The sequence below is a fragment of the Stegodyphus dumicola genome, chromosome 6 (genome assembly GCF_044657685.1).
Source record: "Stegodyphus dumicola isolate Sdum_Otavi_A_Nest chromosome 6, ASM4465768v1".
Taxonomy (NCBI): Eukaryota; Metazoa; Arthropoda; class Arachnida; order Araneae; family Eresidae; genus Stegodyphus; species Stegodyphus dumicola.
The window spans coordinates 32,989,576-33,017,202 of record NC_140773.1 but is presented as its reverse complement, the minus strand read 5'-3'; the positions used below and the strand labels follow the sequence as shown (position 1 = coordinate 33,017,202).

At 32.1% G+C, this 27,627-nt stretch overlaps 1 protein-coding gene across 1 annotated transcript in view; it reads left to right on the top strand.

The window, feature by feature from the left end:
* The window catches only part of LOC118199568 (uncharacterized), a 753,888-nt gene that overhangs the window by 432,555 nt on the left and 293,706 nt on the right, over positions 1 to 27,627 (top strand). Inside the window, exon 5 of the mRNA XM_085818213.1 lies at positions 14,124 to 14,336. Within this exon, the coding sequence (XP_085674339.1) occupies positions 14,124 to 14,336 (213 nt within the window). The remainder of the gene's footprint in view (positions 1 to 14,123; positions 14,337 to 27,627) is intronic.

The following is a 27,627-nucleotide window of genomic DNA, read 5'->3' as shown; positions in this document are numbered from 1 at the left end:
TTTGGGATGTTTCTTCGAGACTATTTTGTCGAGCTTTTTAGTCTTGGATTATTTTGACTAGGCGCTGCGTAAAAGTTGCAAATATTCTCGTGTACTATTAAACAATAACTATTCCCTCTTAAAATATATTTTATCGGGCTATTTAATCTTGGACTGTTCTGTCAGGTCTCTTTTGTCTGAGATCTTCTGGCTTGGGCTTTTTTGGCGGGGTGCAGGAACACTTTTTAAGTGAATTCTAGAAGCAGAATGTTTGATATAGCTTAAAGAAGGTAACGCAATACTCCTTTAAATTTCAGTAAAAATTAAATTTATGTTAAGATTTAAGTACTTGATGAAACGTATTTATTTAATTAAATCAAAGTAACCATAAATCTAACGCTTTTTTTCGAAATTTAATAGAAGCATGTCTATTTGAAAGGTTTTTTTTTTTTTTTTTTTTTTTTTGTGTGTGTGTGTGTGTGTGTGTTTCTTCCATAAATAGTATTTGAATAAGTATGAAACTGCATATGAATTAACTTTAAGGCATGACAGAACATACAGAAAAAACATTTTTACGCAATATAATCCATTTCTCGAAGATGTTCTGCTTTGAAAAAGCTTACTTTCTCACAAAGACACGTAGAACGTCCAGACGCATGTTTAAAAACGGCGTTTTTTTTTTTTTTTTTTTTTTTTTTTTTTTTTTTTTTTTTTTCCATTTTGCGTGGTTATTCTTCTTTCTCTATTTTAAATCCTTATTTGCATTATATTATTTTCATATATTTTGCTTTTATGTGCTGCCCAATTGCTACAGTGGTTACTGAAACTAACTGCTATGCCAATGGGCCCAGGTTCAAATTCCATGGAAGGCATGGATGACTATAAGCATATACTAACGTGTGTGCGGCAAGAGACACTCAAAATGCACAGCTAGCTAAAAGGCTAGCTAGAGGCTAGTAATAGAGAAGATAGGTGGCAGACGCGTGAACCTCTCCTCGGGAAGTTTCATCTCAAAATTGGGGCGAAAGTTTAGCTAAACTCAGAAATGTGTCAATCACCTTATCAGGTTCAATGTTCCGCCTTACTTGCTTTGGGAACATGCAAAGACCTGACTCGGAACAGGGAGCTTACTAAAGCTATGTTCAATAAATGTGGGAAGTAGACAAGATACACAGGAAGGGTATACGAAACCCTTTATTTTTCACTCTTTACAATAATTTCCGAACTTCGGAATACAGAGACCAACCACTTGTGGTCTGAACGTAAGAATATAAAAATATTAACTAAACTCTAACTTAACTTTGGAATAATAAACAAGGGCCTACGTGGAAGATTGGCCGTATATTAACAGGAAGCCGTATGTAGACTAGATGTAGACTAGTCTACATACACTACAATACAGAGAACTGTTAACACTACAATACGTTTAAAATTATCAAGAGGATTAAACCTCTGGCCTGGAAGGCAACCAGCAACCGAGTAAAACTGCTAAGGCAAGCGGCCTGCTTCGACTAACTCCTTCCTCTCTCTTGCTTGGCAAAAAGCCATAACTTAAGTAAATACTTGGCGTTCGCCAGACAAATTTGCATAAATAAGTTAAAGCTTTTAATTCTGGCCGGAAGTAGAAAATAAGAAGTGATAGTAAAGATTTAAAATAAAATAAACTTTAGTAAAACTTAAGATCCTTACAACCTGCGGTATCCGCCCAACCGGAATAGTGGTTAGCGATGCTGATTGCCGTACCAAAGGGCTCCTCTTAGAATCCCGGAGAAGGCATGCATGTTTGGAAATGCATAGGGCATGGGGACACTCTAAATATGAGGCCAACCGAAAGTCCTCTCGAGGGGTTGTAGTTAGCGGAAGAGGGCTGGAGACATTCGGATACGTCCCTCCGGGATACTCTCCATCAAAATTGGGGGCAGAACTGAGCAAAGTCACACTATCATCTGTATGGTGCTCAAGGCTCTTGCCAACGACGGGCGGAAGACGAATTTCGTGCGCTTGTTCTGATGTTACAGTCAGACAAGTGAGATAAGTCACAGCAATGACAAGAACAACAACAACGACGTATGTTACTACAGAAGCGCTTGTCTTAGCTTCTGCCTGTACCTGTGTGACAGCTATGCTTCACACTTCTCATGTGACAACTTTCATAGATACTGCATTTAAGGATTCTCTCATTTTAACCAAGCCACTTGTCCGTGACAGTCAGTAATCTTACATCTCTAAGCTATTCCTCTGTCATTCCCTCAGCTACAAATTAATGTTTGTTATATGCTTTGAACTGAACAGACTGCTTAGTGTTATTTTCATGGTTCAATCATCATGTTCCTTGAACATAAAGCTTTATTAGCAACTTATAATGCCTTGGTATACAATGAGAAAGACACAGAAATCATTGTTTGCCTGTGTAGGAGTTATGAAAGACGGCGTGTGTGAGAAAGTGATTTCAGCTTCTCAGTGCTGTACCTGCCATCATGCAATTTATGATAAAAATTATTTGTGCCGCTGCTTTCTTTTACCATTTAACGATTGTTCCATTAGTTTTAAAACAGCCTACATTCCTTTGAAATTATCCCCGTTGTTACCCAACAAGTTGTTGACAATTTTGTGAAGACCCTTCATTGTTTCATTTTCACATTTTGCACCGCCCATTGCAAGCATCTGTTACAGCTTTCCCAGAAAAGTTAGTGAGAACTGTAACTGTCGCCTTTGAGATACTCGCGGCAAATGTTTAAGAGCTTCAAAGTCGTAGGCTATATGCATAACCTCTATTATACCTGCCTAATGGTTTGGTGCGTACAATTTTGTTTTCGGCAGGGTCTTTCAGAGATCCTAATTTCAATAAATACACATTGAGCTTAATTGTAAGTGCTCCTAATATTCTGCTTTTCTACTATATTTTATCGTTAAGCTAGTTTTTATATATGCAATATCTGCTTTAGTATTACAAACTGCTACTAATATTCCTCAGAGAAATTAAATGCTTTTTATTTGATGAGAAAACACGAAAAACAAACACTCTTCCGTAGCTTTACTTCAGACCAGAAATGCATGATTGTCTCTTATTTTAAAACTGTCTCTTAATTCATAATTCAATATAATTTTTCAGAAACGTTAATTGGTTCAATTATAATTTTTTTCGCAGTTATTTTATACAAATTATTTAGAAAGGTATCACATATATCATAAAAATGAGGAATGGAAGCTCTTCCATAAGAATTCTCCTTTTTGTCTTTTGGTTAAATTTTAAACCCTTTCAAAATTCCTTAGTTTACATTATATGACAATTTTTAAATAATACTTAAAGCATTTTGAAGTAGAAATGGAAGCATTATTGGATCCGCCGCCTTGTATCTTAGCCTTCAAAACTATTAAATAGTTTCTAAATAGTATTTAAACAATTTTGAAGTACGACTGTAAAGATTGCTGTATTATGTCATTTTGCTCTTGAGCGTAACACATTCAACCAAAGAATGGTTAAATTTTAAACCCTAGTTTCCGGTTTCGTATTTCGGGGAGAGTGCAGATGATTTCTTCACGTTTCCTGCATTCAAAAATTCATAGTCCCCTACAGGGACGTTCGATCTAAAATATGATGTTCAATAACTCGTCACTGTATGGGTTTGGTCGACAGGTTTTTGTGCCTCTCCTCCGTCGTCTGCATAAATAAAATGTAAATTAAAGAATTAAAGAATTATCTTGTGCATGTTCCCTTGATGTAAATCAATAGTACGCCAAACTGGAATTGGAAAATTCATCGTTCGAATATGGGCGAACATATATTATCTTTCACAGGTATTGGCTTCGAAAGATTATTGTTTCTAGAAACGTTAAAAAATATTGCTTATTTTTGCAATATCATTTATTAACCAGCAAAAATTTTAAATTGTATAGAGACAATTAAAATAATGCGAGAATTTCATTCACCTACAGTAAGGTAACTGAAGAATGAATCTAGCATTTTTGAAAAGAGAATTCTTGCTTGAAAAATGAATTCCTATTTAGTAGCACACTCTTTTTAATGAAAATAATTGAAGCCAAACTATCATTCTATGAAAAGGAATTTTAATCAACGTAATGAAAATAAGGTAATTCTTGATAGTTTTAAATAATTATATACGAATTATGAAGTTAATAAAGACGAATAATTAATTATGAGTATTAGTGATGTAGTTAACTCTGTACTTCACTTATCAAGACTTTTATAGCTGTAATATTTCAACATTTATAACAGTGGTTCAATATTAATTATCTTTCCCAAGTCTTTCGCTTTTTAATTTACTATCTATTTACCTCCTACTCTTAGCACTTAAATATATTTTCACTCTTAGCACTTAAATATCTTTTCTTCAATAGATTTATAATACTCCTTTTCTTCTTATTAATTATAATACTTCTTTTCTCATAGCTATAAGATTATTCCTTAACTTTAAGATTATTAGTTAGAAGATTATTAAATATAAGATTATTAATATTTTTATTATTTCATTTATTATTTACTTTTAGCATATCTTTAATATTTATATCTAGTCTACATTTGACATTTTTCTACATTTATTTAATGTTTATTCTATATTTTGTGTTTTTCTCATTGATTTTTAATTTGGCTTAATTATTTCTAAATTATATATGTCTAAGTTCTTTAAAATGTGTAAGCACATTTTGTATTATATAATTTGGTTATTCTTCAAAATTAATATATAAAAATCTCTAAACATAAATTTTCAACTTAAGTAACAATTCTCTAAATATTTATGTTATGAGCTTTATTGTAATCATTGCCATCTATGTAAATACCACAAGACCTGAATAATCTGTCTCTGTATGTCATATGTACATTTGTAAACCTGTAAACATAAATTTTCAACTTAAGTAACACTTCTCTAAATATTTATGTTATGAGCTTTATTGTAATCATTGCCATCTATGTAAACACCACAAGACCTGAATAATCTGTCTCTGTATGTCATGTACATTTGTACAACCATTGTAACTTTGTAAAATTAACATTGTAAAATTTTATTTCAAGTAAATGCCGTTGATAGCGGATGGTAGATAGTTTCCATCAATAGAGCACAAAAGTTGAAAGTCGTAATGAAAGTGCAGCTGGTTCTGTTGATGGTCTTCTGTCTCTAGAAACATATTTCTTGTATATGACAGAAAACAGATGCCATTAAACTACAATTGAATCTGTTTGAATCCCAGAAATCGAAATTTGACGTACACAAAAATATTATGGTAAATGGCTGAAAGAAAGCAATCAATTAACTTACGGCTTAAATTGTTTTATTAAAGTCAAAAAGAAATAAAAACTACAAATTTCTTAAGCTTCTTATTCTGCTTTCAGTACGCTTACAGAATTCTCCACTTAAAACTTTTTAATCCATACTTTTTCGTAAATAAAATAAAATTCATATAAAAATAGGAATAAATACTTCCAACGACATGAAACTTAAAAAAGAGAAACCGATTTGAAAAATTTCTAAAGTATATTTTCTAGAACTGGTAGTCACGGTAGAATAACTTTATTCTTCATAAAAAGTGCTGAAAATGGAACTTTTGCACTTATGAACGCCACTTCATCTTATGTATATTACAGGAAAAGCGTGAAAAGTTTGAACAGCTTAAATTTTTTGGAATAGTTTCTCAACTGTGAACTGGTTTTCACATCATTTCACACATACATTTTTAACAGCTTACTAAAATAGGGAATGTGGAAAGGATTATTTTTAATGAATACTGAGCGTATCAAAAAAGAAGCATGAAATATTACGCAAAAATATAAAAGGTAAAGAGAATTATGCCGAAATATTTTTATGCTTTTTATATCTATGATCCATAACTTTTTAAAAATTTCTTTAAACGCTTAGGGAATAAAAGTGCGTATACTATAATTCTATTAAGGATAAATATTGCTAAATTTATATCTTAAATTTATTATCAAACCAAGCTTCATAACGTGAGTACATAATTTACTCAAGAAGTGTGCAACTCTTTCTTCCAAATAGCTGTTGTTGTTGTCTTGTCAATAATATATGGAACTGTGCAGGCAAGCCTCCACATTATTCAGCGTCTGGTGTGCTAACCGCAACCGCTCAAGGACAACACGAAAAAGATTTCAACAACCGGTTTCTCGCTCTTCTGCTGCTGGCGTTCGAGGGTGTAGGACGGGCTTCGGTCTGTCCTCTTCCTGGCCGATGCGATGTGCCATTTTCCTGCTTCTCTTGGCTGTTCCTTCGATGCTGTCTGCTACACATGAAAATCCTTTTTAGTGAGATTTTTACATGAAGATTCAAGAAAATAATTACTCCTATTTCCTGTACATGGTTGCAGAAAATAATTTTTGTTCGGCTTCTTCTTCCTTTCGAGAACTCTTCGCGCGCACGTGTTTGTGAGATCTGAAACTTCCTGATTTAAAGAAGAAAAAGCAGAAATACCATGATTAATCAAGTACGCTTAATGACTGCCATCAAAATTTGATTGTTCCTTTTACACCAAGACTTTGTTTCGAGCCGATAGAGAAAGATTGACTTTATTCTGAGTGCAACGTTAATTCTGGTAATGCGCATCACTCGTGCTTGATGTTCAAATTTATTTATCTGTCTGGTTGATAATTTTATTTATACTAATGCTTATTTCAATATCGAAGAGGAAAAATAAAATATAATTGATTTGGTAACATACAGTTGTCATACTTTGGGGTAAGTACTTTGATTTCTTATTTCCTTCTAGATAACACATTTTGATCTGCACGTTAGTAAGTATTTATGGGTTATTGCTACACAACGCGATTTACTAAGTAAGCAATTCATTTGATTTACATTTGCTAACACTTTAATTCAAAAAACGCCAAGTGACTATTTTTGGTGCTCAAGTAATTCTAATTCACTACACTTAAATCTATTTCATTTTTATATTTAGCACTGCAACACACCATCTACAGGAACAACGGTTGGCAGAGGCTACTCCGAAGAAAGGTTGGACTTCTATTTTCTACCCCCAGTTTTGAGGGGTTTTTTTTGAAAGTTTTGAGGAAGGGCACTCCGGGTATCTGGGAATCTCCCACCCGTGTTCCCTTCCACCAATCCACACCAGAGGACTTTCGGCTTGCCGCATATTTAGAGTGCCGCCATGCCGCACCGACAGTATACATTTACAAACATCCATGTCTTCTCCGAGATTCAAACCCGCGCTCTTAGGTTACCTCGTAGGCTACCCTAACCACTATACCGTCTAGGCGACTCCAAATGGCAACTAATTATTACTATAGTGATATTTAGGTTAGTGGACATGACAATTAAGTAAACATTTGTAATTCAGGTTTTCACATCCTGGCAATTCGGCTCATTGTACAGATGGTTTCATGGTTTTTTTCATGTGTAATGTGAATAGAAAATAGTTTCTCTTGGACGAGTTTGTACGCAGTCATCTCTCTAGACAGATAACCCTTATCTTTTTTGCTTTAATCACCTAATCTTAACTAACATATTTAGTGATATTTTCAACATATGTATTAAGTGTAAACATCTCTCTTCTTTATACTACATAATACTAATCTTACTACGTATAGCAGAAGCTGAAAATTGATTTAATCAAGTTTTAATTTCATTTCACTTAATTTACACTGATAGCCTGATATCGTGAATGTGAGTTATGTACATTATTTTAAATTAATACTTCATACCTTATATATTCATATTATAAACTATAATATTTTCCCCATCACCTTAAACTATATGCATTTCTAGGTATACCTGCAAAAAATTAGAGTTTTTTATTCAAAATTTCGAAATATATGCGTGAATTTATAGGCGTGTTTTGAAATTTTACATAATTTTTATAAGTAATAATAACGCCAAACTTGCTTTAAGCAATTTCTAAATTTTAGTGAACGAATGAACGCTGGAACATTTTTCCTGTCTTGTAGGAAAATAGGTTACTGTAAATTAAGAATTTCGCCAAGTGAATTATTCTCGACGAAAGCTGGAAAAAGTGCGCCAAGATAAATTTTTAAAATTTTTCGTGGTCTCATCAAATTTTACAAAATATAATATTTGATTATAATCTGAGTCGTGGAATCGAAATATGTAAAACAAAATCAGTACGCTATTTCAGAAAAAGGTCGAATTTACGTTAAAAATGCACCTACCATATGTTGTATATAAATCTAATATATATCCTAAGTCGAGCTTTCGAAATATGAAAAACCTCATGTTAAATTTCGTCAATTGTGTCAGTAGAACGGGAGATTGCCAACTGTCCTATTTTTTCCAAAGTGTATATACATGCAGATTCTTCATTATTTAATTTTTTAAAAATAATACATAGAGCTATAATATTTAATGGCAACAATCTGAAATGTGATCCGCCGTTTATAGTGAACCAACGCAAAATCCTGTTTCGAGATTAATAGGCCCTTTTGGGCTAATAGCACCTTAAACATGTGATGCATATGTGACTCATATTCGAAGTCTCAGTTACAGACTGAGAGCTTTTATCGTGAGATATCTTAATGCCTTTTAAATGTTTATAAATTTCTGTTTATACACTTTCATCTTATTACATTGCTAAAAGAGTATTAGATAATAACTTAAGATAATAATCCTTTAAAATATCACCTAACAGAAATCACTCGCAAAGCTTTCCAAAAGCGTTAACTTGTTAACTTTCATCGACATCTGGAAATAATCAATATTTCATTTATTTTTATCATGAACAGAAAAATTCGTTTTCACGTCAGCGATTTTCCAACATGGCGATTTTCCAACAGAACAGACTTTTTCATACTATTTTCATAATTGGAACTTTCTGAGGACCATCTCATTCTTGTCCACTTCGAATGTAATTTTTAGTAAATATTGTCGCTAACACATTTACTACATATTTTTAAAATCCAATTAGTTTAAATTCAATTTAATTTTATATTAGTATTAAGTAATTAAGTTCATGGAGGAAAATTTATATTTGTGTTAATAATTCATCGCTTTAAGATTTTCAACAATCTTTACCTTATTAACTAAAAATTAAATAAATATGGATACTCACAGTAATGAGATATACTATGTGCCTGCCGATTCTTGTATAGCTGTTTTATATTTGGATGTATGTTGATAAAAAACACAACAGTTGCTTTAAATTTTAAATTTGGTCCTAAACTTAAAGTGATGTCCTTTTTTAAGGTAACTGGTAATAAATTTCATCAAAATTGGAGTGTTTAGAGAAAATACGTAGGATAGATGGTTGCTATTTGTAATTTAGAAATTCCGAAAGTTTTGACTATAGACTGCATCAAACATGAATCTGACTCTGATAGGCGATCGTTGTTTGGTATTTAAGGAATTTGTACACGCTTGTATATAATTTGGATACTGACGAGCATTTAAAAAATCATTTGACCTGCTGTTCGTTGTTTCTCACCTTGTTCTAACAAGGAGAAATTTTTTCAAAAAAGCTTTTTTTTCTAGGGCCCAGAAGATACTTTCGGAGGGCAAGTTCTTCTGAACATGCATTTGATCATATCATACTAAAACATGGGTCAACCCATTTCATACAAAAATATCTCAGCAAACAAGTGAGTGATGATTGGTACATGAAGCGAGACCGAAGGATTGCGTTCAAAATTTGTCAAAATTAACGCTGTTTTGTCTGTTTCCTCCACTGTCTGATGTCTCATGTATTTTGCACCAGAATACGATGTACCATGATACGATGTACCTGCTCCGAAAGCTCTTTTTGTTCGTGTACCTTGCTTAAAACTTTTAAGTTATGTTACTGTAATTTATCTCACTTGTCTGACAGTAAATTAGAACAAGTCCATGAAATTCCTCGTGGCAAGGACAGCAAGATTGTGCTTGTCGTTGGTAAGAGCCTTGCGCGGCGTACGGGTGATAGTAAAGTCTATATCACACGTCGGTTTGTTTCAAAAGAACAACTGTTTGGAACAATTTTTCTGCTTTTCACAACAGCCAATCACCACAGCTCGCTTTGGGGTTAACAGAGGGAAAACTGGTTCTGCATTACAAACAAGCTAACAGCATTCGGCGCTGATAGCTGATTGGTTGAAAACGAACAACTTGCAACTTTTTTCGAAAGGAAGGCAAAAGTCGCACGTCTTTCTTTCAATAGTAAACCAGGCAGAAATTTGTCCGAAACAGTTGTTCGTGTGAAACAAACGCCGTGTGATATGGGCCTTAGACTTCGTTCAGTTCAACAGCTCCCAATTTTCATGAAGAACAACCCAGGCGAGGGCTAGGGTCAGAGGGTTCCCTACCCCTCTTACCATGCCAAAAGGACGTTCGACAGGACGTTCGGCTCGCCATATATTTATACTGCCCCCATACTGCGTTCCCGGAGCAGGGTGTAGCAGAGAGTAGACGGTTTCTGCCAGGAAGATATCACACTGTGAGGCTAAGGCCAGGTCAGTGGTCTTTCTTGGTGGCAATCACTCACTCACTGCCCCCATGCTATAAAGACACTACACATTTACAAACATCCATGTCTTCACCGGGGATTCAAAACCGGGCCCTTCGGTACCGCAGTTGGCTTCCCTGACCACTATAGCATCTGGGCGGCTGTTTCAAGTTATATGTCTCCGTATTCGTTTAATATAGCACTATGCGAGATTTTCTTGACTACACAGTTTAAACACCTGCTTCGTTTTCAGGTAAATATACAGGCAGGCGGCACACCAGAAGTTCACCATTGGTTGTGCAAGTATAGTAACTAACTGTTCAGCACCGCTCCAATTTTGATGGAGATTGCAACGTGGGATGGTCGAAGTGTCTCCCCCCCCCTTCTTTTCCCAACACCAAGCGACTGGCAAACGATCTTCCAGTATTTCAACAGACACTTATATATAACCGTCCCTTCTACGGGATTTAAACCCAGACGCATCGGTACGACAGCGAGCGTCTTTAATCACAGATCACAATTCCAAGTGTATTTTTGCAACGATTCCTGAAAGGATACTCGAAATTGGTTTTAAAGTACGTTATGTGTTAAGTAAAATACTATTAATAATACATAATATTCGCATAAATTTGTTACATTCAGAGAGATTACATGGAAATGGTGTAATTAATATTGACCAGTAATTTTAAAGTTTGCGCGCAGCTCATACTTTTCCATGAAAGTATCACTTGTTGTTGATTTGTTTCGATAGTTTCTTTCTTCTCCAACTTTTATCAAATATTAGAATACACTGAAAGAGGATTATTTTTCGTTGAACTGAATCTTGAATCCATCAGTAACATGATGGTATGAAAATGACCTTTTTTGGCCAAACAAGCTACATTTCAAGCTCGTTTCAGCGTTATCTCCAGATACGTCAGGTGACTGATGAAATCTATCTTAGTAAAATAAAGAAGATAGTATATTTGTTTTAAATTTCGCATTGTTTAGCATAACTGATATTTATTGCTATATATTTTTTAAAAACTTATAATTCACCCTTTTAATTCTAATTATGAAGAAAGTTTGAGATTTTCTTTGAACCATTTGAAAAAAGGAGATTCAGTATGAAATGAAAAATATTGAATTTACATATTTTTCAATTTTAGGATCAAGCAAAACCCGTTCCAAATGACGTTTGTTGACATAACATAAATCTGAAAGATCTAGATCCGCTGTCATTCATATTCAAATTTTACTTCTTTGATATAGTGCTAGAGCAAGCTATACACTACCATGCATTTTTCATATACTTTACATAAACCTGCATTCATATTTTCTTTTCAAAAAGACATGAAAAAAATTATAGTATTTCATTTTTTCCATTAATTCAAAAGATTATTTTCAATTTTTCCTCATGAAAAAATAGTAATTCTTTTGCAGCTTATTAAAAATAAGCAATATGAAAATTTGTGTTTTTCAGTCTGGTATTCGAAACGAATCTGCGTTCATTAGAGGAGGATCATTTAAAAAATTATTTTTGTAAAATATTTTCGTTTTAAATGTTAAAGAGATCAAATTAAACGTGAGTTATGTTTTAAATTTTAGATATTGCATTAGTATAGTTCATTTAATTATTATTGGTGGTAAATAATTATATACATTGAGGGGACTCTCATAACAGCATGATTAAAATGATGCAAATAATTGAAAATATATGCTGCACTGAGAGTTTCTTAGCTATATTTTAACAGAATTGTTTTTGGATTTAGAGTATCCACATGACATTGAGCTGATTTAAAATGAGATTCTTTCTTCAAATATAATTAGCTTGATGATCACAATGATTTTCCAAAATAGCCTTCTTGTGTTTAATGCATAAGTATTTCGTGTATTAAATTTGTTAATTTCAAGCACATGTGCATGTTTTTAATTTAAAGAATGTTTTAGTTCCAAGCCTATATGCTTGATGTCCAAAACCGTTGATGTATATTTTATTTTATGTTTTAGCGAAAACAATTTGCGTTTTTTTTTTTTTAATTTCTTGTGTAAATTAGTGAGTAAAGAAGAAGCCAAACATGTTTGTCATGATCAGTGAATTGGAATAATTGTTTTCAATTAAACGTTTCTACAGAAAAGTCAATGATATAATTCTTTCAATGATAAAAATTTCGTGGTAAGCAAAGATTATCCCAAAGCAATTAATTTTTAAAGATTTTATTCCTCTGTCATAAGGAATTAAAATCAGAAACAATTGTAATACTTATTATTTTATAGTCTTATGCTACGAAGAATCATTATTGCTTCAGAATGCCTCATATTAATTTAAAGAAAATGTATATTCTGTTTAAAGAAATAAATTCATTTTTGCCATGCGTTTAAAGTACTAATAATTAAATCATTGTTTCCAACATAGAGCTTAGTTAAATATTTTTAGAAAAAAACCCGGCATCTAAACTTTTCCTTACTGAAAATATTTTCACAGTTTATTTTCTTATTTGTACGTTTTTTAAATATGTTTTCATGCTCATTATTGTTTTATATTTAAAGGTTCATCGAAAAACTAGCAAATTTAATTCAACTGAGAAATATTTTTCATGTTAGCAACCAATTGTTTTAAAACGTTAATACCCGTAACTTAGGAAAATGCATCAATAAGTTAACCTTTTAGGAAGGCAAAGGCAGCTTTTAAATTGCCTTTTGAAATATAACTATCTACATTAATTTTCTACTCAGTTTCAGTTTTTTGAATGCAGAAATGACCTTTTTAATTTATTTGCAAAGTGTATTAGTTAATTCAAAAATATAAAAGTAAAAATATTCCTCATTCATTCTTGAGCTCACAAATCATCATGAGAATATGCGTTTACAACTTTTAAAGCCTGAAAAGACCATGTCTGCGATTTTATCCTCATGCGATGATTTGCTTACTACGATCTTTTCAACGACCATACTTTTAAACTGTGAAGTGTTTGAACCACTTTATTTTCGGCGACAATGTTTTATACCCCATTGTTTTAAAACTTCGATGTTTTCTCCTTGTTTTCTTTTCTTCAGCGATGTTTTGTAAGACGTCGTTTTCATCTTGCGTTGTTTTCTCCATGATATTTTTGTCTGTGATGTTTTCGCCTGTAACTATATAAGTATCTCAGACCTTTGATGAATTTTTACATTTATCTGTTTATCATACATTAATTAATTGCTTTTGTAACTATCTGATATTATTTAACTGGCAATAAAATAGCATTTATTTGTTTTACAAACTGGTCCTATATTTTAACAGCCTGGGTTATACCGTGCGTTTGGTCCATTAATCCCAATACCACCATAATATATACGTGTATTGCTGATAACTATTCCCATGAATGAACAATCATGAAACTGACTTCTGTGTAGCAAAACAAATTTTGAAATTAAAAGCAGTTCAATTACATCATTTGTTTTTAATGATTAAATTATTTTATTCTTAACAGCTGCATTAATAAATATAAGAACTTTATATTGTACTTTAAGTGTCCTTAAAAATAGAGGCTCTTCAAAGAATGTTATTACTAATTATGTTCAATCAATCCTATCTAAATTATTGTAAAGCATATGTAAAGACAGACTACAAACTGAAACATTTCTTATTTGAATAAACACGTTCCCATTATCTACCTGCATGTTGTAAGACTAGTTCAGTTCCATGTGCCTTCACAAATGCAAAGGAAACAGTATATGTGGTAAACTGAATATTTATTTTCTTGTTCTAGGGCGTTCCATATGCTAAAGCACCAGTGGGCCATCTGAGGTGGAAGAAGCCGATATCTTGGTGGTCAGATGGCGAATGGTGTGGACGGAAAGAACGCAGGAGGGCGCATAAATATGCGAAGCCTTGTTTCCATGTAGACCCAGAGACCCGGAAATTCCGAGGCACGGAGGACTGCCTCTACTTGAATGTTTGGTCTCCACGTCTTGACACGTCGGTGAGTTTCTTAAACTTTTGTTAAGATTGTAAATATTCCTAGATGAATTTTGATTAGGTCAAAAGGTCTGGAATAATGTCTATTTATGTCCCCTAAAGAATGTTTTACTTATAAGCCTTAAAACAGTTGTTCAAGGTAACGGCTATTTAATTTTGTAAAAGTAAAATCTCTGCAATATGTAATATAATTTACTTTTCGAGAAAGAAATCATAGAAACTATAGGATTTTACTTGATCGTATGAATTTTCATGCAATGAATTAGAAACGAAGTCGAAGAAACTGCACACTTTTGAATAAGTAGCACAATTTTGAATTTGAATTTTGCACAATAAGCTAAGTGTGCAGAGAAATGGACATAAGACCGAACGCAAATGCAAATCCTTATATTTTATATTATGTATCTCAAGTATATTATTATTATGTCAATAACACAAGTTTAATGGTCATTTATTAATTAAATCTTTGCATGTAGATTTAAGACCTGAAACCTGTGACTTTTACCATGCGATTTGCTTAAACTAAATTTAGTGAATATTTGGTGATCTTTAAAGGACCCAGTTTTTAAAGAGCTGAGTACCTCCAGTTGTTCTGTAGATCTGTAAGATGTAGGTTAATTTTAATTATTCTGTAAACAGGATATATTGAATTTAATATTATTTTAACCTTAACACTCTCCCATTATATATTTAATCAATAATATATGGGAAATTCAGAAAACAAATCCCATCTCATACCCCCCCAAAAAAGTTATTGGATTATTATATTTTCATTTAGCTGATACTTCATAAAGTTATTAGCCTATCTTTGCAGGAAATATGAAAACTCAACTGCTCCTTTATTTGGAGTCTACGGGTGGCCGAGAGTTAAAGTCGCTAAACACTGGTAGTTCGGTTCGAATTCCGAAAACGGGATGGCTGCGTGGCGTTTTTGTGGTTTTGCAAATACGTAACGAGTATACGAGCCAGTTTCCTTTATAATATCCTCCACGAAGGCATCCCTCCCATTAGGCAGATAGCTCTCAAGAGCTTTGCCGTAATCAAATAAACCAAATCAAACCCACAAACCATTACAACACAAAGCATTTTCTCTAATCCTTCTTCCTTACATCATTCTGTCGCACTTAAAGCATGACTAGGGCATAAGGCCCAGTTTGCCATATTTGCCATACGCAGGCGGTGACGAATTATTATTTCTTACATGTTGCCTTGGGTAAACAATAGAAAACGGTTTGACTTTTTGAAGAGATAAATGTGAAAAATAAACTACGTCTTCGCTTCGAATTGAACTACAGACCCTCCAGTTTGCTAAATGGCGATGCTAAAAATTACACCACACGGCAGCAGGTCGAGAAAATGGCATGGTCCTAATTCGTTATGTTATATCACTACCTTTTATTTTGCAGTCAGAAAATGGTGCCATCCTTATAAAAATCTATAAACCGCATTAAAGATTCAATAAAATTACGCTGTCAATAAAATTACATTCACCAAGCAGTCTTTGGGTTTAAAATACTGAATATAAAAGCAATTAATTTTTTTTCCAGCGATGTACCTTTATGAGCTCTTTTGACCATCGCTTTGATCCTGCTATTTTCCCCATACATCTCCAAGGGTTAATGAGCCCGATCTGTCATTTTCGCATTCCATGAGACAGCTCATAGCAGACCATATTTCAGAGCTGCACAGCGGCGGGTGATTCTACTGGCCAAACATTTTAACACGCATAACGATGCATAAATGCGATTAATATTATTAGTGGCTTGCATTCAAATGAAAATACGCGTTCTACATCCTTCTTTTCTGCTGCAGACACTCGTGACAGCTAAGCAACAAAAGCACTGTTTTCTAATTTAACTTTTTACTCCTCTGGGCCTGCATAAAAATCTCGAGTTTGAGTAAATGTCGCCTTTGCTTCACATTTACCGTCACATGATACAAAATTTGTCTGAGGGGATATGTTTCTGTCCACACATAAACCGAAACAGGTTACGTACTTATGATGTTGTCAAGTTATTTATGTAAGACACACTTAGAATTTCATCGCAGTAATTTAGAGTTAACACCAATGTAAGCTGCGCAAAAAAAAAAAAGTGACAGTTCTATATCTCCCGTTCTAGTGGGCCAATTGACGAAATTCAAACTGAACTTTTCACGTCTCGAAAGCGCGACTTAGGATATATATTAGATTTATATGTAGCTTTATCCTAATATAGGTATTTTGACACGAAATGAGACTTTTTGTGAAATAATATAACAATGTTTTCTCATATTTCGATTCTACAGCTCAAATTATACCTAAATATTAAATTTTGTAAAATTTGGTGCGAACTTTCTGGAGAAATTTAAAAATTTAACTCGGTTCATTTTTTTTCAGTTTACGCCAAGAATAAATCACTTGGCGAACTTGTTAATATATGGCAACCTATTTTCCTTTGTGCAGGAGCGGAATAAAGTCACATCGTTCTTATATTCAAATAATTTTAACAAAGTGCCTAAACCACATTTGATGTTATTATCGCTTTCAACAAATAAGCCAAATTCCAAAACCCGACAATATATAAATTCACGTATATCTTCAGAAATTTTGAATAAAAAACTGTAATTTTTTGCAGGTAGGCTTATAAATACAACTACTTTCAGATGATGGTAAAACTTTTATAGATAGTAATTCAAAATGTTCTTCGAAAAATTTATAAAAATTATCTAAAAATACAAATTTTTAAAATAAATCATAAAAAATAAGCGAATTTTATTTGGAATGAACCTAAATTTCAAAATATCAAAGGAAGAATCAAATAAGTAAAATAAGAGATATTAATAAATATATATCAAATTCAATTTACATTGAGGAACTAAAATTTTGAAAATTGATTTTTTTTTTAAAGTTACTCTTGCGATTTTTACAAAACGTGACAATTTGGCATAATTTGAGTCGCAGAATTGAAATATGGAAAAAAAAAGAAAATTTTTCATTTCAGAAAAAGTCCGATTTTCTGTCAAAATACCTATATTAGAACAATGCTATATATAAATATAATACATATCCTAAGTCGCGCTTTCGAGACATGAAACACGCAAGTTGAATTTCGTCAATCGGTCCAGTAAAACGGGAGATATAGAACTGTCCCTCCTTTTTGGGGGGCGCAGTTTACATGCGTTCAAAAAAAACGACGTTACATATTCTAATCCATTCACAACAAAATCGTACAAATGACATTCCTAAGATAAAACCCTTTTTAAAGGGGAACGGAATGTAGTGCTCTGTGCAATAAAAACTGATGACGCCGATGCCTTCCACAATCCGAAATTTGCTTCAAAACTTGAGTAAAAGAAGCTTGGAGTAGATGATCGCATTTAACCAGCAGTTTCATCGGTGCAGAAAAACGAATACTGGGAATTTCAGCACATTCAATCTTGCTGTGTTATGGAAGACTTATGTGCTTTTTGCTGCGCATTTATTTCAAGGTTCCGCATATTTTCCGTTCGCTTGGGAATTTTCATTCAAAATTCAAATCCTCTTAGAAATAACTAAGCAAGGTTTCGCGATATATGCGATAAAAACGACATACAAATTCAAGTACTGGTAACTTGAGTTATCCTCTCTTTTATTTCAGAAACAGAAAGAAAACAAGCAGGGAGCTTTTACTTCTGCCTAGCTTTGATCGATATCCTCCCTTGAATAAACTTAGAGGCGAATGCGTAGAATTTAAACTACTTCTTTGGTTAAATCTTTATCGCAAACAAGGGCCAACGTGTCGAGGGGGACGTCTTTGGGAAGTTGGATGAAAAATTCACCGATATCTTCGTTTCAGTCGAGGCTTTGTACGTCTTGCTTGTGTTTATTCCTCCTCCTTTTCATAGAGAAAATTTCCATTCGTATAAACTATAGATTTAAGGAGATTTGTTTCTGCCATGAAGCAGAAGAGAAAGAAACAGATTTCGATCGAGAGATAGTTTCGCTTCTCATTTCTATTTGTGTCTTTATTTATTTGTTTTAACAGTACTGAATCTGTCATGGACAAATATAAATACACTCAACCGTGAACGCCAGGCTCTGCTTTTTTTCCCCACGCGATGATTTATCAAATTTTGTCGATGTCTCTAAAACAGTCTGCCAACTATTCTTTTGCAAACAAGTGAACAAAAGAAATCAATTTTATGCATTATTCAAGCTTCAAAGCTATATTCGGGAATGAATTGCTTTCTAATAAATTCATTCAAATCCAAAAACAAAAGTATGTTTCGTGCAGAAATGCAGACGATTACATATAAAAAACTATCAGTGCATAATACTTTTTCAAGATACTATAAGATGTATTTCTTTAGAATCTGCATAGATATTGATACAATAAATTGCATACGAATGCATATAAAATATAACGTTAATAAAATCCCATTCTCCCGTTCAGTCAAGAAGAAATTGAATTTAAGAAATGAAAGCAAAGCCTTATCATGTACACTAAGTCGTTATCCTCTGAAAATAATCTGAGGTTACAGATTCTTATATGATGTTTTCTCATGATAACTCTTAAAAACATACATAAAATAAAGAAACAAGAACGTATGTGGTCAGGACACACCTTTTTCTTATAGTTTCTATTTATTTTTCCTTATACCTCGAATACTTGGGCATAGCAATAATTTACCAATAACTTAGAATTAGAATTCTTTCTGAAGACTGAAAGGAATTTACTGTTAAGCTGCATTATTGAATGAACTGTCAGAGTAGTCTTTTAACGTGAAATGATTTCATTTACTTATTATCAGCTGTTCTAATGCGGAGTATGAGATCATAAAGAAATTTTCTAAAAATGAAAAAACTGCAGACCATACGATCAATTTCTACGTTATTCTCATTCGTCAATATTTCTTTCAATAATTTCTGCTTTTTAAATCATTCCTGTCATTTTATCTTTAAAGAATATATCACTTCGGTAACGTTGGACCAACAGTTGCGACCACCCATTTTGAAATTGAAAAATATTCAATTGTACATTCGAAAATTATTACTTAAATTATTACTAAAATTATTACTTATTATTACTAAAGTTATTACTTAAAAATCAAGGGATGACTGACACACATTCCTTCTCTGATAAAAAGTAAAAATCATTTAATGAAGAAATAAAAAAATGTTTTTTAACTTCGTCAGAATTAATACTTTTTTTATACTTCAGAGATAATAATGCTTTCGTTACTAATTTATCTTTAAAGATCTTTTACTTCGGCGTATTTCTCTTCCACATAGACAGTTATTGCTCACCAATAGCCGAAATAATTCTTTAGTATTGCAGTAAATCAAATGGATGATTTTGAAACACCATAATTTTTCGGAAGTGACATTTGAAAATGTCGAAATTGTTTCCCTGTAACCATAACAGTTAGAGCTATCTTTAAAGATAAATTAGTATTAAATTTTAAGATAATTTGTCATTTTATCTTTAAAGAATATATCACTTCGGTAACGTTGGACCAACAGTTGCGACAGATACCTCATATAAAATCTATCACCCATTTTGAAATTGAAAAATATTCAATTGTACATTCGAAAATTATTACTTAAAAGTCAAGGGATGACTGACCCAAATTCCTTCTCTGATAAAAAGTAAAAATCATTTAATGAAGAAATAACTTTGTCAGAATTAATACTTTCTTTATACGTCAGAGATAATAATGCTTTCGTTACTAAAACCAAGAGACCATTTTCTTGCACCTAGACATGTATAGAAATAAATTAAGCTTACGTAGTATAGGTTCATCCAATCTTCTAAGCTAATTTAAGCTTATTTTCGTTTTGCTTAGTTTTGCAGTTTACTTCGGCGTATTTCTCTTCTACATAGACAGTTATTGTTCACCAATAACCGAAATAGTTCTTTAGTATTGCAATAAATCAAATGGATGATTTTGAAACACCGTAATTTTTCGGAACTGACATTTGAAAATGTCGAAATTGTTTCCCTGTAACCGTAACAGTTAGAGCTCCATTGTTTTTAATCACAATCTCGAGAATGTATCTTCGAGTAACATTTGAAATTTCATTTTGATTTGTTGAACGGATAAGCCGCTGGGAGCTCATATAGCGGAGAAGTTTTTTTAAGAAAACCCTTTAAATTTTGTTGCTTGGTAATCAGAGTATTTAAATAATTTTTTCCATATTCGTGAAATTAACGTGCTGCTGTTATGTATGTCAGTAAATGTTCACTCCTCTCTTCGAACAATGTTTAGAAGAGATTTTATGGACTGATAACTAGCTTACGACGAAGACAATCAGAGCTGTAAGCTCAATAAGAAATAGATTCGTTAAGTATATTGTCTGAAGAAAATTATTTCATATTTATACTATGTCTAAGGGAAATAAAAATTACAATCTTACGGTCAACCTAGTTCAAACCCAGGAATTAAGCCTGAATAATTAACAACATTTCTCAGTTCTACAGAGATGACTACGAATTTGATGTGACTCTGAATAATTGGTGAACGCTTTCGGCCTCACTCTAAATGGAGAGAAGGGAAAAAGCGTCCACATCTTTATGAAATTTCTCTTTTATAGTTTTTGATTCCTTCTGCTCATATCTCCATTATTTCTGAAAGCTATGTAATTACATTTTTGGAATAATCATTTTAAAGTAACTGTACATAATCTTTGCATAATAAATCTGCTGAAATAGGTGTTATTTATATAAAATACAAAACCTAATGTGTTTACCATATATGTACTTGGATTATATATAAGACATTCAGATATAGAAAAGATTATTTTCTCTGCGATATATGCAAAAGCTTCTGAAAAACCTACTGGCTGGATTTTTCCTGTTAATGTGGTTTTTCCATTCCCCCCCCACCTCTATTCATAAATTTATTTCGGGTTATAAAATGCAAAAATAAAAAATAGCATCATTGTGTCTAATAAATCTATATGATGATGAAGAACGTTCTTTACATTATGCATGTTATTCGGAATTACACAATGAAAAAGGTTTTAAAAGGCACTATAACTACTAGAATAACGAAGATTATGAAAGCTTAAAACGTTAGGATAATTGTGTTTAATGTAAAGATCTTTATTCAGCATATCCCATAAATCTTAGTCAGTGAAATCTTTAAGCAGCATATCCTTTGAATCTCAGTAATTCAGTTTCTGTTCTTACATTTATAGATTTTATTTTCTTGCACGAACTAAACGAATTATTGTAATCGCGAAAAATGTCGGGTATCATATTTCAACAATATTGTCTATGTCGACCGTCCTCGAATACATTTGAATGAATATTTTGCGTAACATATGCATGTACAGACAGAAAAAAGAATTAAATTTACCGCACACGGTTTGTAAAATGGATTTAATATGAAGTACGAAGGAATCTTTTCGTGACTTCTCCGTTTTTTTTGTGACATATGTATGTATCTCCCTTAACTCTAAAGCGAATAACTGCAGAATTTTAAATTTGGTATATGGGCCTTCTATAACATCTATATATGTCCACTTCCCTTTTTTTTTTTTTTTTTTTTTCAGTCGGCCGCATCTATATACATATTCACCGTCTTCCCTGGCTCAGTAAGCTCTGACATCTATACGTATGGACAGAATAAAAGACTGTTTTTACCAAAAAGGATTATAATATGGATTTTTAAAATTGATTCAGAAGAGATGTTTTGAGGTTTGTACGTACGTAAGTACGTAGGTATGTATCTCGCATAGCTCAAGAACGAGTAGCCGTAGAACGTTGTAATTTTCTATATGGGACTGCTATAGCAATGTAGTTATGTACCTTCCTTTTTCGTTACAATCGGCTGCACCAATCGTAACCGTACCAATCGTATATTCTCACTCTGCTATCTGGCTTGGTTTACTTAGTTTGTTTTTATTCTTATAATCTGGTAAAATGTGCATTTTTTACTTTAAAAGTGATTGAATTATATGGATTTTAGGTTCCAGTTGAGATTTTTATGATTTTTGTTAATCTGCATGAAATAGTTCAAGAATTATGAACAACTTAAAAGTTTAAGTGGCGAGTTAAGCCTAACGAACAGCCGTTTGTTTACATTTGGAACTCGGTAGAATAGTGAATTAAGTCAGTTTCCGCACATTCAATGTCTTTTTGCAGAGTAGGACCAAAAGTAAATTTATAGTTTTGTGCATCTTCTTGCCCGCTGGCCGAATTGCTTGTTTTTATGTAGAAACACTAATTTTAATTGTAAAAACTTTTAGCTATATTCGGTTCTTTACGTATTTTTGTATTTTAGAATTTTTAATGAAGGTGTTTTGAGTTTTTATGCATTTTTCCTTCGCCGGGAAGGGAAAATTGAATAATTTGAATGAGAAATATATCTGTAATGAAATTCGAGGAAACAAATTTAAATGAAATGCAGCAAAAATTGTGTATAACTTAATTGACCATACAAGGAAATCATGTGGTATCTACATCAGATTTTTTATTTTTTTGTATTGGTAAATTTTTCATTTTTTGCTTTAAATGTTCAATCACATTCGTTATGTTGTTTTTAAGTTCCGGTTAAGGTTTTTATGCCTTTTTAATCTGCATGCAATAGCTGTAGAATTATCAAAAGTTTAAGACCTAACGAGCTAAGCTTAATGAACCCCATTTGTTTACATTTCAAACTTTTAGTAGAATACTGAATGAAGTCATCTGGTGCACAAATTTCGGTGTAATTTTTTGCCCATTTAGACCAAAATTTAACTTTCAATTTTGTGTGAAACTTTTGTGTTTTTTCCGTTGGCCGAATTCCTTGTTTTTCTTCTAAACTTTAATTTTAGTAGTTAAAAATTGTTTTCTTAAACTGTCTTTAACAGTATTTGATGGTTCGGGATTCCCTGAAGTGCACCAAAAGTTGTATATAATTAAATAGTCCGTAGAAAAAGTCATGTGGTGTCCAAGACAGATTTTTAAAATATTATAACTTTCTTATATTAAATCGGGAAAGATGATAAAGTTAAAATCTGACTCTTTTTCTTTTCTTTAATTAGTATTATTTCTATATTTCTGTTTAATTGTAATAACAACTCTCGGAAATTATGCATCAGAAATTTAATTAACCAGATTGTTCATTATTTGCAACTTTTCATTATAGTATGTACATAGTGTTGAATAGTATTACTTATAATATATTTTATTAATAAAATATACAGTATATTTATAGGATATATAGTATAAGCAATTTGCGAAATATTAAGTAAAACTTTTATTCTTGTGTACTGCTTTTTATTATAATGAGTTCCACATTTCATCTAAAAAATATCATTGTAACTTTTTTAATATCTGCAGCTTAATGCCCATGCGTTAAATACTTTATAGTCGTGCTTCGTAAATAAATATTAAAAGTTCACGTTGTAAAATAGAGGAAATGTGTTTGTACTTTCTGTTCCTTTCTTAAATCGGATGTCTAGAGGTCTTAAATTCGGCTTCTTCAAAGATACGCCAAAGAATGCGAGGATATGTAACTTTTAGAAATATTATTAGAAGACTAAGTTGAGCGAAGACCAAATCTGTTGGGAATTATTTCTCTGTTTAATAATTTCGTGTTAGAATGTGCATTTAGAGAATGAGAGGAGTCACAATTTGAAAATGCAATAGAATAAAGGTATGAGTTAAAGAAAAAAATCTGATGTGGACATTACATGACTTCTTTTTACATCCTTATTTTCAGGACTTTCTAAGTTATATATTTCTCAATCAATTAATTCAGTTCTTACTTAGAGGCAAGGCAAAAATACATAAAAAGTCAAAACACCTTCATTAAAAATTGTAAAATAAAAAAAAACATAAATCATCAAATAGGAATAAAATCAGTTAAAAAAATTACAATTAAAATTAGTTTCTATGCGAAAACAAGCAATTCGTGAGGGGGCAGGAAGATAAATTTTTCGGTGCACAAAACTCAAACTTATTTTTGGTAACAATCGGCAAAAAGACCCTGAAATTGGTGCACAAAACTGACTTAATTCACTATTCTGCTGAGAGTTTCAAATGTAAACAAATCGCGATTTCATTAGGCTTAGCACCTTTAAAATTGTTGATAATCCTACAACCATCGCACGCACATTAATTAAACGCATAAAAACCCTAAACTGATCATAAAAATATCATAATTCAATCACTTTTAAAGAAAAAATTGCACTATTTGCAAACATGTAAGAACAAAAACCCTGAGTTCACCGAGCTGGCTGTCGATTGCAACCAAAATGGGAGGTGCACAATTACATATTATAGTAGTCAAATATACGAAATTGCAAAGTTCTAAGGCGACTCGTTTATAAGATTTGTGAGATACATACATACGTACGTAAGTACAGACGTCACCAAAAAATCTCTGAAAAAATGAATATTTTCATTGAAATACTATACCTGAAATGTTTCTCTATTACATTACTCCCTTTACTTGGTACAAGGAAGTAAAAAATAATCATATTTACATAAATGTTCATAAATAACATAAACTATGTTGATTATTTTAACCCATTTCATTTTTATAACTTATTTTTTGGAGTGAAAATGTGAATGAAGTCATAACTTTATTTTGATTTTCATTAAACTTACAAAAATACGTTAAATTTATTATAATCAGTTTTAACTAAAAAATATAAACCTTACTCTAGATGACATGATATTTATTACATTATTGATTACATTTTGATTACATTTTGTAAGCTTTATCATATTTTATATTATAATGTACGTCATGCGTATGACATATTCTGAATTTGAACCACCATTTTGAAAATAAAAATCGCTGCTTTAAAAATGAGGCAGTTCAAAAAATATGCATTAAGAAAACTAAACAATTCACGAAATAAACGAAACTCAACAACAAAATGATGCAAAATCAAAAAAAGTGGAAAAGAAAGAAGTATTAAAATGTTTTTTTATGTAAATCTTGCCCCCATAACAAATGTTTTTTGTGAGCTGAAAAACTTCTTTTGAAGTAAGAAACATCTTCTAAGATAAACAATATAAATAATGAAAACAAACAAATAAAATTAAAAAGTAAGTTAAGAAAACTTTCAAATTAAAGGAATACTACATTTGAAATTCAAATATATTTTGAATTAAATTCTTCAGACATTTCCCAATAAAGGTACATATGTTATTAAATTATACAATGGTATTTCTTATGTATATAAAATAAATAATAAGTTATTTACCGAAAGAAATTGCTTCGCAATAATCTTCCATTTCAGAGCAGCTTTTATTTCCTTTTCGTACTATTATCTTCGTTTCGTTTCTTCTCATTTTATCATGAATATTCTTTTCTTCTAAAGTTATCATGAATATAGTTATTTCAGTATTTATCAACTAATCCCAAAATTAGACTCCACATAACACCGGCTAACTAAAGTTCAAGAAGTGCTACGCTTTTTTAACATTCAAAATTTACTGTATCTCTCGTGAAACTAAAAAAAATTTCTCGTATTCCTTTCTTTTGTGTAAGTATTTACTTAAAAATAAAAAAACTATATTTTACAACGTCCTAAATTTCTTTATAAAATAAAAGATGTTAGCAACGTTTAATCAATTTTGAAAATTATTTATGACATCGATGTTTGTGAATAAATTGTGTAATTATTATTAAAATAATTTTGATTATATTTTGTAAGCTTTATAAAAACTTACACTGAATTTCTTCTTTTTTGATTTTAGTTTTAAACATAAGGCTTAGTCATCTCACATGCTTGTATTTGTGTATAGATCACCATATTTTATAAACCAGTCTCGCTAACTCAAGCTCGTCAAAAAGAAATATATACAAAAATATACTTTTTCTTTTTGAAAAACATTTTCTAGACAATATTTAAATCATTCCGTCTACAAGTATAGATTGTGTAATGCTATGGAGATAGTATAATGTTAGAGAGTATAATGTTATGGAGCTTCATTAGAGCTTTAGTTCAATCTAATTCATGACATTTTTGTCAAAAACTTGAATAGAAGTGCTATCTCTCTTTTAGATTTAACACAGCACCTATTTTAGTCAGATGCAATGATTAAATCTACAAAAATTATAATGTTACGAATTTTGCACTCAGATAGGTAATTTAAATAGAATTATAATTACAATTCTTGTATTTCCCCGTGCAACGCAGCGCGAGACAAATTTTAAGAGAAAGCTTATCAGGACGACTATTTCTTCTAATCTGTTTGGCGAACATGAGGTGTCCTGAGTGGAACAGTGAGTTTACTTTAAACTATGTCCTTTGAAATTGTAGAAGAGATGACAAAGAAGTCAAGGATTTAGTTACACATTTTATTCTTCACAGTTTACAGCCACGCCCGCACTTTCGGGATACAGAGACCAGTACTTGTGGTCTGAACGTAAAAATAAAAACTACAAACTAACTAAACTTAAATAAGAGCTAAACTCAAATACTTTCCAAAGGCTAGTAACACTAAGATTGGCCTTTACGCATTTTAGGTCTTTACGCATGAAGTACGCAGAATGCGAGGAAAACTACAATACGTCTTCAATTATCAAGAGAACTAAACCTCTAGCCTTAAAGGCTGACAGCAACTGACTGAAAAGCGCGCGTGAAATAAGGTGGCGATAGATATATATATATCTTGGCTTAAAGCCACAACTTAAATACTTACAGTTTGCACGCTCAATTTGCATATTAAAGCTAACCACGTTTATTCTAGCCGAAAGTGGAAAATAAGAGGGGGCAGTAAAGTTTTAAAATAAAATAAACGTCAACAAAACTTAAAATCCTTATGAGCTATGCCGGAAAAGTAGGAATACAGGGGCACGTGAATTTAACATTGAGCAAAGAGATATCTCGGTGATGTGTCTTGAAACTGAATAAATGTAATTGACCACTATGTTAGCTGTAACCGTAATTCCATCCTCTAATTGATTTCCAGTAATTTCGAGAAAGAGAAAATACTAGAAGTATCTCGCGACCGTTTGAAAACTATAAAAAGGCCAGAGAAAGAGAGAGAGCGTCTGATTTTAGTTGCTTAGTTACTGTTGTTGCGAGTTGTTTACTTCCGCTTGAAATGAGATATCACAGTTAGCTTTCTCTTTAGATGCGCATTGCATTGCGTTGTATTTAACGATTTCAGTAGTTTGAAGTATAGCTACCGACTATACTGCTTGATATTGTGAATACCCTATGATAAGGGAAAAAGGGGTGGGAGACCTTCGGACCCGTCCCCCCTGGGGTGGTCTTCTTCAAAATTGGGGGCGAAACTGAGGTAATTACATTGTCTCCTGTAAAGCGGTCAAATGGGTTATTCTGAATACATAAAATCCACAGTTCATATAAACTCAATACAGTA